The sequence below is a fragment of the Amphibalanus amphitrite genome, unplaced genomic scaffold (genome assembly GCF_019059575.1).
Source record: "Amphibalanus amphitrite isolate SeventyFive unplaced genomic scaffold, NRLGWU_Aamphi_draft 000262F_arrow, whole genome shotgun sequence".
NCBI lineage: Eukaryota > Metazoa > Arthropoda > Thecostraca > Balanomorpha > Balanidae > Amphibalanus > Amphibalanus amphitrite.
The window spans coordinates 293,516-306,090 of record NW_024881757.1 but is presented as its reverse complement, the minus strand read 5'-3'; the positions used below and the strand labels follow the sequence as shown (position 1 = coordinate 306,090).

The following is a 12,575-nucleotide window of genomic DNA, read 5'->3' as shown; positions in this document are numbered from 1 at the left end:
ATCACGACGTTGCATTGTCAAGTAAAAAGGAAATCTTAATGGCTAGGAAGTCCAGACGCCCAAAATTCAATGAATGACCTAATTCCGATATATTTGATGGAAGCGTAGCTAGCCCTTACTACACTTCTCTTTTCTATTGAAAGACAAAAGTTTGTCATTGCCCGATCTAAACATTCAGACAGATAAACTCATTACAAGCGGACACTACACTTTGTAACAACTTTGCTCGTGAAAAGAGCAGTCGATTTTAAGTGACTCGATCACAGAACGAATCATATGCGTGCTTGGTGCTGCCTTTTGTTGGCTGCATGTCGTCAGCTACGCCTACTTGATGTCGCAGAGCAGGGCCACACCGCGGAGGATCCAATGGTCGGGACTCTGCACAGTGCGCAGAGACAGCGTGGTGATGTAGTTCAGGTCGGTCCGGTTCGGCTTCTTGTACACCGGGCACTTGTAGGATCGAGCGTCCTTGCCGGACGGGTTGTTGACCGCGAAGATGTGGACGACCGGCAGCTTGATGAACAGCACCTTGGGCAGCGACTCCTGCAGCTTGCAGTTCTTCTTGTCCCAGCCGGCTCCGTCGAGGAAGAGGCCGTGCACGAGCACGCCCTCCGGAGGCACTGTGTCCACGTCCTCCTTGTATACCTTGAGCACTTCGTTGGCGAGGACAACGCTGTCCAGGGACCAGCCCTTGTGTGCGCGCGTCACCTCTTGTCTCATTGCCGTCAGGAAGCCCTGCGGATTGAAAAAGCCAGTCATCCAGAACACGGACGGCCGGCCTTGGAATACCCACGCGTGGAACTGAGCGTTGCGCTCCAGCAGCTCAGTGAACCAGAAGCCGATGGTGGTCGACTGCCAGCTGATACGCTTCCAAAGTGCCGGCACTTTTGCGTCGAATATGTTGTCGAGAGCGTCACGCAGATTCTCGTTCATGATGATGGTTCCGTCTATGGCTAGCTTTAGGTCGGAGAGAGTTTGGCGCACAGCCGAAATCACCTTCTGCATGCGGTCTACTTCCTGTCGTAGGAAAATGTTCATCGGGCTGAGCGCACCCATCGACTGGAGTCTCGCCTTCACTTCGTGCGGCACGTAGTCATCGGGCATCTTGCTCAGCATGTCATCAGCCTGTCGGTAAACAACCGACTCGCGAGTCTCGCCACCACCACCGCTGGATTCCTTTGGCTGGATGGCAAGGATTGTGTCCAGGAGCGCTTTGGTGGTGTTCGTCTGATACGTGATGTCGGCGTTTGTGTTGAGCCCATACGCCTGTGGGGCGTCCACCGCAGGTAGCTCGTCGATGAACGCCATGACCTCGGGATGTTTCGTGGAGCGCGGGATGCCGTAGCCCTGGTAGAAGCAGTACTGCTCGTTGAACATGGCGTCGCTGAACCAGACCTTCGCGAACGTCACTAGAAGACGCTTGTCGAAGTCGTCGGTGACGCGGCCACCGTACTGGACCTCGCCGAGCATGTAGCGCACCGTGACCCAGCTGACTCCCTTTTTTGGGTCGATGTCGTCTAGGTGGTTTTGTACAAACTGCACTGACGCTGACCAGTCGGCTTGGTTGAACTCGTACGGGATGTTCCAGCCGAGCGGACCGAACTTGCGGCGCTCTTGCACGATGGTGTGAAGGAACGACACCCCGTATAGCAGTGGCCGCCACTGAGGGTAGTTGGTGTAGTCCAACAGCTCCTGTGATATGCCGTGGTAAGTGCGCCTGAGACCGGCCTTGATGCCTTGCGGCGGCTCGTTGGTGAACTTGATGGCCATCTGTAGGAGTGATATGGGAAACTTTGGATGTGGCTCAGTGGTGATCCAGATGCGGAAGCGCTCGTCGATCTGCTCGGTCTCGATTATGGTGTTGACCACTTCTGCCAGGTAGTCGAGGCACAGATGGCAGTTCTGCAGCAGCACCCAGCCGCCCCCAGCGATGTACTCAGTCATGATGCGGCGTGCGTGGATCTCCTGTCCTTGTCCCATGGACACGGCTGAGCATGGAACATTCTGCTTCTTTGCCAACGCCTCTATCATTGGCGTTGGGTCGGATCCGGTGCTGAGCAGGTTCACCAGAGGGATGCGTGGCGACGACTCTTTCCATGTCTGGAACAAGTCGAGAAGGATAGGCTCCGTGAAGCGCATGCCAAGCGACTCGCCGACATACTTCCGCGCTTGAGCGATTGTGCGGTCCGGGCACCAGGATCGGATCAGCAGCAGCCGTCGGAATGTATCGAGTGACGTGTGGTAGCCATCTGGAATGACTTCCTCCTCCGGTGCTTCCTTCTCGAACCATGCGCGCCACGTTTTCTCAGCGTGTGGCACCTGCGTCAAGATCTCGTGGAAGTACGGCAGCTTTGAGAGCTCAACCAGGTTCAGCCAGGTCAGATCACTGATCCAGCGACACGGTTTGGGTGTGACGTTGTTGAGATCCAGTGCTGCTCCGCCCTTGATGAGCACTTGGAACTCCTCGTACTTGACGATGCGCTTGTTGAGATCAATTTTGAGCGCCATGAGGAGAGTGAAGAGGAACTTATCCACTTCATAGAGACCCCGACACGTATATTGGAAGGAGGCGTAGTTCAGGTACTCTATGATGTTTCCAATACGTCTCTGCGGGATCGGAGACTTATCTGACTCTGACATAGATCTGTCAAAAATGCCGAGGAACTGGGTCAGCGACGTTTGGTACATGCTGTTTACCATGGACATCTCGCATATGTGAAAATAGAGGATACTTCCACGCGTCGCCACCGGCCTGAACTCTTCGCGTGCCTCGTTGATCTTCAGCTCGGTTTCTGCCGCTACCTTGAGCTTTTCATGCACATCGGCTGCCGTTTCTTTCGTGTTGGCTAGCACAGCGATCAGAGACTCGTCTTCTACAAGCGAGCCTTGCGTACTGGTCAACTTGAAAAGGAGATTGTCCTCCAGTTCTTTGATCTTGCGCTTGTTGTCAGTGACGTCTTCCACCAGTTTTGTTCTTTCGTGCTCCAGTTCTTGCTTTTCGGTGCCGATGACACGTCCTAGAAGCTGGTCTTCCAACCCTTTCATGGTGACAGTGAAATCGATGATCGAGGCCCTGGCGGACACCTCGGGCGAATATGTGGGATTACCCAGCTTTGTGGTTATGTACAGTGTGAAGCCATCCATGACGTCTACCTCTTTGTCGCCGAGCTTTACTTTCAGTGTTTTACCGGACTTGATGAAGTTCTTTTCCAGCACGTTGTCCAGGGCTGGGTCCAGTTCTTCGCCCACGTCTTCAATGAGCATTGGTCTTCCAAGAGAAAGTGCGTCTTCCAAATGGTTTCTGAAGTACTTGTGGTCCAGGGAGGATACGATCAAGTCATTGTCTTTCTCCTTGCATTTCACCCAGGTTTTGCCTTGACTCTGTGGGTCAATGAGCAGTGGATAGCGTGACGCTTGAGTGACGATTATGCCGTTCTGTGTCGACAGGTCGTCGTTTGGGAGACCTTGCAGATTCCACTCAGCCACTGTAGGCGCGTCTGTCAATTGTCCGATAATGCTTAGGTCCTCAGAGCATGGAATGTGTCTCGTTTTGAGTTCCTTCTCCCACTGTTTGATGAGCAATGTCCTGAACTCCTGGTTAAATGGGCCGGCGTAGCTCAGGAAGCCTGTCAGGAGTAGCACGTCGCCGACTAGCCATTCAGTCTGCTGTTTGAACAGTTCGGACTGCGCTGTCCATCGTACCCTTTCACCGGAGAGGCCGTTGATCAGGGTGGACGCGTTGTCCATCTTTTGCTGACACCTGTTTGCGTCGTCCACGAGTTTTTGTTTCGAGGCCATTGCTGCGTCGAATTTGGCCTGCACCTCATCCAGCTCCCTCTGTTTCTCGTCCAGTTGCGCCTGTGCCTCGGCGAGCTGTTTGTTGGCGGCATCAAGTTTTGCTTCTTCGACAGCAAGCATTGCTTTGAGCGGTAGCACTTCTTTGTTTATGCCGAAGAACACGGCCATGGCCAAAGTCCAGGACAAAAGGCCTGCCACGTTTCCGCAGACCTTCTTTGCGCTCTCAAGTGTGTAATCCTCCATGGCAAAGTACGGCTCCATCAGTTCCACCACTTCGTCGTTAATTGTGTCTTTTGGGAAGTTTTTCAGCATGAACAGGAACTGTGTGTTTGACATCAGTTTTAGCGCGTCGGCCCATGACGGCTTCAGACAGGGTCGATCAGGATCAGGGGTGACAGGATCAAGATGCTTCTGGAAAAGGAGCAGGGCGCAGTCCATGATACGCATGATGAGGTGCGGTGGCTTTCCCAGCTTCCTCACCGTGGATATGTCACCGCCAGTGATGGTGTCGAGTGCCCGCTCCGCATCCTCGAGGGCTGGCCGTGCTGCCTCCAATTTCTCCATGGCGAATCCTTTCGAGACGGCGATTTTCTGCACGAGCTGCTCAGCAGCATCTTTTACTACTTGTACTTCAGCTTTCACTTTTTCAGCAGCACTGGCCGACTGCGTGACCTCCTCCAGCACTTTTTCTGCCTCTGCTGAAGCGATGGCGAGCGTTTGCGTCATCTTTTCTAGCTCTATAGCTAGTTCATTCACACTGGCGGTCGCCTCTACCAGCTTGGTGAGTCCCATGTTCATCCTGCGAGCTAGTTCTGCTATCTCTTTGTGTTTGTTTGTGTAGATAGCTTTGTACCCATCGAGGAACGAGAGGTACGATTTCGGCGTGACGTGGGTCTGTCGTCGGAATCGCTCGAAGTACTGGACGCACAGCTTTGCCACTCCATCATGGACCATACCCATGCTCTTGATCAGCTCTTCTTTTGACTCTGGTGTGCACACTATAGGGTGGTTTGAGATGAAGTGGTGCGAGACAGCAACCAGAGCATCTGGTGGCCAGCGTGAGAACCAGTCCATGGTGCAGCCGGAAATGAGACCAGGGAACTTCAGTGCTCGAGATCGGAATTTTTCGCCTACCGGCGAGAAGCACAAGCAGACGTGGATGTTGTTTCGTGCCCTTGATATGAAGAACGTGTACAGGTTATCCGGTGTGGGTGGCGTGCGTGGTTCGAGTTTCTTCATCACTGGGATCAACTCGTTTGTGATCTCATCCATCTCATCGCGTGCGAACAGGTTTGAGATCTCACCTGTGCTGATCATGTTGTTTAAGTACTCGAGGAATGACTCCTCCTTGATCTCGTTGTCAGTGAAAATGAACGTGATGCCCTTTCCATCCTTGCCAGCCACGCGGTAAAGGATCTTGAGGTCGTCCATCAGGTTGCTGGTACTGTACGCTCTTGTCAGTGTGATCTGGAATGTTTGATATCCAGCAATGAATGATGCCAACCGAGTGAGTGACTGCTTGCCGCTTCCGCCAACACCGACAAGCAAGACGTTCCCACGAGGTGTCCGCAGAACTCGAGATATCTTCACCAAGTGGACCATGGCGTCCACGAAGAACACCATGTCCATCCCGGCACCGCGAACAGCCTCGTTGTATTGCTCCTGGAACATTCGAAGTCTTTGTTCCAGCGCGTCGAAGCTTTCTATCGCCTCGTAAACATGCGGTGTCTCCAGTTCAAAATCGTCTGGCTCATCGCCAGTGGGCTCCGGTGCGTCTCGGAGGAAGTCCACAAAGTAGTGATCGTTCTTGACAACACACGCCAGCTCTTCGGGTAGGCTGTCCTTTGCCACAGTCTGGCAGGCTCCTTGGAACCACTCCTTGTCTGCGTCGCTTGTAAATCTGTCTGCGATCACTCTAGTACATTCATGTTTCCACACCATGAGTACATCTTCTGGCTGTCGCATCGTTTCAGCCTCGACCTTCAGGATGCCTTCATATATCCGAGAAAGGTCGCGGAGGTTGAACACGTAGTGGAACTTGGCTGGAGTAGGCAGCATCTTCACTTTTGTCATCTGCCATAGGATTCGTGTCATCGGTACGATGGTTGGCACAAACTCGACGATGTTCTCGGGGAATCGTGATGAGCAGAAGTAGCCAGAACTGATGACACGGAACACTTGGTCCATGGAGTTCACAGAAGGCAGCGTACAGTTGAAGATGGAAAACCGCCGTTTCAGCCTCGGTGGGATGTCGTTGCGGCCTCCGCCAGGGTGGATCATGGCCGCCAAGAACTGCGTGTCGACGATGTGCGTGAAATCACCGGGCTTCTCGAGCGAGTAGAACCCGTGCTGCTCCATCAGCTGTCGCACAATCTCGTTGCAAATCTGATCACCCCACTCGTTGATGTCGGGCATGTTGATGTCGTCGATGAAGACGGTCATTTTTCGACCGTTAGGAGGACCATAGGTAGTGCCCATTCGTTTGTCCACATAGCTTTCGATCGTTCGCTGATACATCATAGGTGACGTCGCCGACGAGAAGTTGATGCACTTGTAGACATGTTCCTCTGGATTCAGGTCATTGAGCACGGACTTGATCATCACAGTTTTCGCCGTTCCTGGCTCTCCTATCAGCAGGGCGCACTTGTTTTGTTTGGTGATCGTATTGATGAGGAAGTTTGTGCGAATGTTGTCTACGTTTGGCACTAGAATGCTTGAGAACTCAGGCACGGAGTCGGTCGGGTACACGTACTCGCTCACGTAGTTTCTCCAGTGTTCCCACTCGCCCTTGGCATTCACAGTGAATTCGAAAATGGTTTCGCCTTCATTGCACACGGGCCAGTCGAGTTTGGACTCGTGTGCACGCACGAACTGCTCCATTTTGGCGCGCATGTCGAGCTCCAGTAACGCACCCAAGCTCCACATGACTGAGAACAGGAACAGGCGCTGCATCTCTTCTCGTGGAAGTGGACTTGACTTGCCTTTTTCTTCCTGTTCCATGATGAGGCCTGTGAGCAGATCTGTGGACTGTGTGGTGTAGTTCGCCTCTTGGACGAACATCTTGCTGACGAGCTCTTGGCGGACATAGTTGATAAGGTCTTCAAAAATGGAGTCGTAGAAGCCCCAGAGCATTTCAGCTTCAGCCTGTGTTCTCGTGTTCAGCCATCCTTTGAGGATTGGTTTCCATCCGAGGACTGATGCGCTCATGAACACCATGCCCATCCTGGAGATTGTGGCTGGCGAGGCGTTGTCGACGTTGTCTGGTTCGAAGAGCAGCTTGCAGGTGGGTGCCATCGTGATGCGATCGCCGTTCGCCAGGGTCAGTGTTTTGTTGTCGTCCAGCACGGAGTTCAGGTTTTCGATCCAAACTGCGTCCACTGGCCCATCCAGGACCAGCCATATGTTCTCGCCCTTCTTCACCTTGTGTGAGCGTCGCCAGAGTGTGGAGAAGATGCCGTCTGTCCAGTCGTTAGTGGCGACGTCCAGCCTGCCGAACATCTGCGGCGCTGTTATCGCTTTTGGGTTCATGCGCATCTCCCTGTGTGGCCGGCCGGTCTCTGTCATGGCTTTCATTAGCAAATGGATGCAAGAGGTTTTTCCTGCACCAGTTGGACCCAGTGTCATCAGCCCGTGTCTCACAAGCGATGTCTCGTAAAGCTGGATGAGCTTCAGGTTCCACTGAGGATGATTGACTAGCTTGGCTATTTGCACTTGGTTGGCAATAGCTTGCATCAGCTCAGCACGAACCACTTTGTCGAGCTGGAGTCCTGGGAACAGATCGTTGATGAGCGAAAGGAAGAGTGGCTCGTCCTCGTCGACTAGTTTGGAGACATTCATGTCACGAAGGACGCGCATCACTACCATTTCCTCGGGTTCATCGGGTCGTGATCGCTTTTGCGCACCAAGGGTCCGCAGGACGGACAGGATGTTGCGCAGTCCGAAATCGTAGTGCACTTGTTTGCTTAGCTGTTCTTCACAGAGTTTGTAGAGGACGAAGAACTTCCGCGCCAGATTGATGTTCTCACGGAAACCGCATGAGGCCAGTTTCACTCGCATGATGATCTGTCTGTCTGGCACCATCATAGCCACTGTACGGAACTGGATCTTCAGGTTTTCAGGAAGCTCTTGGCGACCAGCATATCCCGGGTTCATGGTGATGATGATGGTGAATTCGGGATTCAGAGAGACGTTGTCACCGTCGCTGAAGATGAAGCTCGTTTTTCTTTCTTTCCGGGCGTTGAAGACGATGTGGATCTGTTGTGCTGCGACGGATAGCACTGGAAGTTCGATGCGGTTGAACTCGTCGAAGCATCCCCAAGATCCAGACTGCGCAAGTCCTTTGTAAATGCGTCCCAAACCACGGAAATCCATCTGATCTGAGCAGTTGAAGACGACAACGTACTTGCCAAGGGCCTTGCCCATGTCCTTTGTTGTCTCTGTTTTGCCTGTTCCTGCCGGGCCAGCAGGTGCTGAACCCATCGACATGCCGACCGCCTGCGCGATAGTGATGTAGCACCTGTCTGTGAGTGGCGTAATCACCAGTCGGTCAGTGCAGCCGAGGAACTCGTTCTGATAGATGAAGTCAATGTCGGTAATTTTAACCAGACACAGGTCCTCATCATCTGCGAAGTAGAATCGTGACTGCTTAGCCCACTCAAAGTCATTGACAGACCGCACATGCATCTTGACGATCCCGTCGAAGATATCGCGCTGGTGGACGTGGATCGTAATGAGCGTTTCATACTTGATCCGCTCAAACTTTGTGAGGTCCTTTGTTGTCATGTCAATGAGCCTGTTCAGGATGTTGAGGAACATCTTGTTGGTATCTGGCATGATGTCGCGATCGTATTTGGCATTGTTGAGCGCGACTTCTGCGTCCTTCGTCCAGACTATTTGCAGTCCGAGTAAGCCTACTTGGGCTGGGAAGGTGTCCAAGAACGTCATGATTTCAAAGTCAGGATCTATGATGTTCTGATATGCGGTACGAATGACGCTGTGCAGGGAGCTCTGCTGCTCATCCAGAAGCTGTCCCAGCCAGCTTTCGACGTTGCCTTCACATTTCACCGACTTGTCAAGTTCAATGCGCTCCTTTTCCCTGGACAGCACGGCTACGATGCGATCGTAGTCCTTGGGATGGAACTCAACGGTGGCCACGTTTTCGAAAATTCCGAGGAGATGTGCCTGGATCGTATGCGGATCAGACGCCTGTCCCAGAATCTCAAGCAGAGACGGATCAGAGATGAAGAAGAACCTTGGGAACACCAGCCGTTTGCCCTCCAGGTAGCCGGTGAGGGACTTCTGGCAGACTTCGAGCTGCTCAAGCAGGTGTGGTAGCAGCTGGCCGAGCGTTTCATCACCGACACAGCACTCGACCGCGTTGGGAATGTCGTGAGCTCTTGTCATGATGCGCACCCATGACTTGTCGATGTTCTGGAACCGTTTGGCCTCCTTGGGTAGCTGCTTCGCGATGTCACCTCCGACAAATACGGCTTCTAGATACACCCACAGATTCTGCACAGTCATCCAGCTCTCCAAGATTTCGCTGGTGTTGCTCAAGTTTTGGACCCAGAGTTGGATCGTTTTCTTGTAGGGTGCGTTGTACCGGTTGCTGAGCAGTGAACCGAGAACCATCAGGGAGTCTTCCATCAGCGCTGTGATCTCGGCTGTCTCTTGTCCCTTCAGTAAGAGCTCGCCTCTGCTCTTGAATGGAGCACATGCGAGGTCATGTAGAGCCCATTCAGCGATCACGCCCTTGAGCTTCGACTCAATGTCCTTCTCTTTTGTTGCTCCAATGCAGATGTCTTCAATGTCCTCCTTGAACTTCAGCAGTGGAGCTTCCATGACGTTTCGAAGCATGAAGCTGTCAGACTCGGGCTCGAACGTGCAGCCAGTAAGTGTTGCGATACGATCCCAGTGGCGCTCCATCATGGACTTGTTGGCCATCATTTCGAGCAGAGGACATGTCTCGTTGAAGTCGTCGATGCGTTGTTTTAGGTCTGTGTAGGCTGGCCATGTCTGTAGGGCCTTTGGCATCTTGCGGCAGCGGTTCTGGAAATCAATCAGCTCGGCGTTGATCTGCTCAATGTCCAGATCAGGCCATGCCGTGTCGTAATAGCCATTCACGCTCTTCATCACTTCGTTGTAGAGGCCATACAGTTTCTGGAGCAGATTTAGCTCTTTTTTCGTTGTGTGGAGGGAGGGATAGTCGCTCTCAGCAAGGCCAAATAGTCTTTGTCCGGCTGTGTACACCTGGAATTTGTGCCAGAGATCGTCGAAACGCGATTGGAAGAGAGCAAGGCGGTCGCTGGCCTCTTGGGCTGGGATTCCAACCTCCATAGGTCCAGCAATTTCATACTGCTCGTCGAATTCTGATAGGTCACTGACGAACTGTTTGATCGAGGCAACCAGCTCGTCCTGTTTTGTGTCTTGCACGCTACAGAGGTAGTCTTGGGTGGCTATTGATTGCTGGATGAGCTTCTCAAAGGCGTATCGTAAGCCATCGACCTTTTCCGCCTCTTCTTTCGGTACCGGGATCTCAAACTTGTTGAACAGCGCATACGCCTCCTCTACCGGGCCGAGCAGCATATCAATCTCGATTTGGCGATCGCGAACCGTCTTCAGACATTCCATGGCGTTTCGGACGTCATCCAGATCTTTGATCGGCTTGGAGAGCTGGTGCGAGTTTTCCTTGAAGAACTCTGCCACGTCGTCGAGCTTGACGCTATACTCCTGGTGGAGGCGGCTGGCGTAGGCGCGCAGCCAGGCCTCGATCTCCACCGTCAGCGACACCTTCAGCAGCTCGGTGGACAGCTGCAGCGGGCCGACCCGGTGAGCTGCCTCCATCGCCTCCACCTGAGGGGAGAATGCACAGGAAAACATATTGATCATGCGGGAATAACGGAGCGTCTAAATGTATTGAAATTTGGACTTAACCTTCGCCCGTATTGGTGTTCTGCCAGCGCCTAACGTAAAGGGGGTCTGTTGGACCCCCTGCCGTTCGGCCCCTGATCGAGCTAGAGCTGCGCAAAAAAAAAAAAAAAAACGGGCGTGTGCTTGTGACGAGAGGAAGCCGATGATACCCAATTTTAATTTCCTAGGTCCTCCTTTGAGACTGAACTCCTTGGTCAGGTCAATGACCCAAAAATCGGGAAAATCGGGACCTGCTAGAGCTTCGTAAAATGAGGTTGTTGTTGGGTTTTCTGGGTGCTAATCACCAATTTCATATAAGTTTTGATGACAAATAATGTCTTCATGCCTTTAGGCCAGGTCAGGTCAGGTCGACCAGCAAGCGTCCTGCCGGCTATCCATAGTAGGTGTCAAATGTTAATCACCACTGACAGCTTCTTAATGTTTAACGGAGGCACCAAATCTTCTTTGTAAATATTCAAATGAGAGATAAATTGGAAATCTGACCCAAAAACTACCATAGAGGCATGTAAAACACGAAAAGTGACCAAAGTCATGAAAGTTCAATGACCTTGACCTGACCACCACTTGACCTTGACACCCACCATAATGCGTGGGGTCAATATCATTTCCCATGTTTGAACGTTAACAACCACAAAAAGACTTTAAACGGGTGGAAAATGTGAGCTGACATACGCCGAATCGCGATTATAGCCAAACATGGTCTCGAGAAACACTGAAACAGGTCGGAGGTCATTTGGATTAGGGTCGTGACTCGTGAATTACAGGGTAGGTGTAAAATTGGTCAACTCGAGGGTACTGAAAGTTTCGTCATGATTGGCCGCTTTTTCCGCGAGTTATTCGTGAAAAATCGAGGGGCGGTCCGTTTGACCTGCCCTTCACTAAAAGTACCAGGGTTAAGTTGCTGAGAATGCTCTGAAAGATGCGTGTGAATGTAGACTGTATGTTTCGAACTTTTCAGCTTAGTATAATCACTCCAGATAGGCGATCCGCCAGTGAATATAATCGGGCTCGTGAGTTGAAAGCGGCACAGCGCCAATTCGTGAACATCTCATAGCTTTGCGTTATTCCACGTATGCTGAACCTCACTAGATATGTATATATTTTACCAATTTTGTTGCACTGGTACTTGCATGCAAAGTAAAAGTTTAAGACCTTTAGGAAGTAAGTTGAATGATTAACATTTTCATAGTTTTAGAGACATGTTTATTTTGCCTAGTGATATGACCTTTTGTTACCTGAAGTGAAGAATTTCACGTGACATGCAAAATGGATGTGTTATGCAAAGTTTTGCGACGCTGCGCTCTGCGATTTTTCTCATTACGGAAAAATAGTGTGTAGCCACTAGCCGTGTCCCTTTGAAATACCAAGGTTGGTGAAACACCAATCGATTGCTGACATGCTGATTTTGTCCTTTTAGGTATTTGGAAATCGGGTGATTTTAACTTTGTAAGAATCAAAACGCGTAACGTGTGGTGTGGAAGTAACGGATGGAGTAAGTAAAAGTATTTGGATTAGAGGAGTAGAATATATGGAAGAAGCAGAGTAAGTTAGAGGAAGTTCACTTTAATAGCTATCTGCCTGATTAAGTTCCTTGTTGTCTGCCACATATTACGGTACTGATAATTGTTGGAAGTCAGAAATAATGTTGAATGGAAACGCCGAGAAATACGGTTTTTGTGAACCATCCGGGTTGAAAGGCAATAAGCTCCACTTTATCAAAATATAAGAAGCCCTTTGTGGTGTTTTTACATTCCTGGACAACGCCAGTGTTGATAGCGAAGTGTGTGGTTGGTCGCTCTGAAAAAACAGTGAGCTGAGCATGCCAGACTATCTGACCTTTATGCAAG

At 51.4% G+C, this 12,575-nt stretch overlaps 2 protein-coding genes across 8 annotated transcripts in view; one reads left to right on the top strand and one right to left on the bottom strand.

Annotated features, from left to right (window-relative positions):
• Window positions 1-12,575, top strand: part of LOC122386775 (protein RRNAD1-like) — a 75,395-nt gene that overhangs the window by 39,992 nt on the left and 22,828 nt on the right. The window lies entirely within an intron of this gene.
• Window positions 75-12,575, bottom strand: part of LOC122386774 (dynein axonemal heavy chain 8-like) — a 28,989-nt gene continuing 16,488 nt past the window's right edge. The window contains exon 3 of the mRNA XM_043376328.1: window positions 75-10,650. Within this exon, the coding sequence (XP_043232263.1) occupies window positions 325-10,650 (10,326 nt within the window). The 3' untranslated portion in view covers window positions 75-324. The remainder of the gene's footprint in view (window positions 10,651-12,575) is intronic.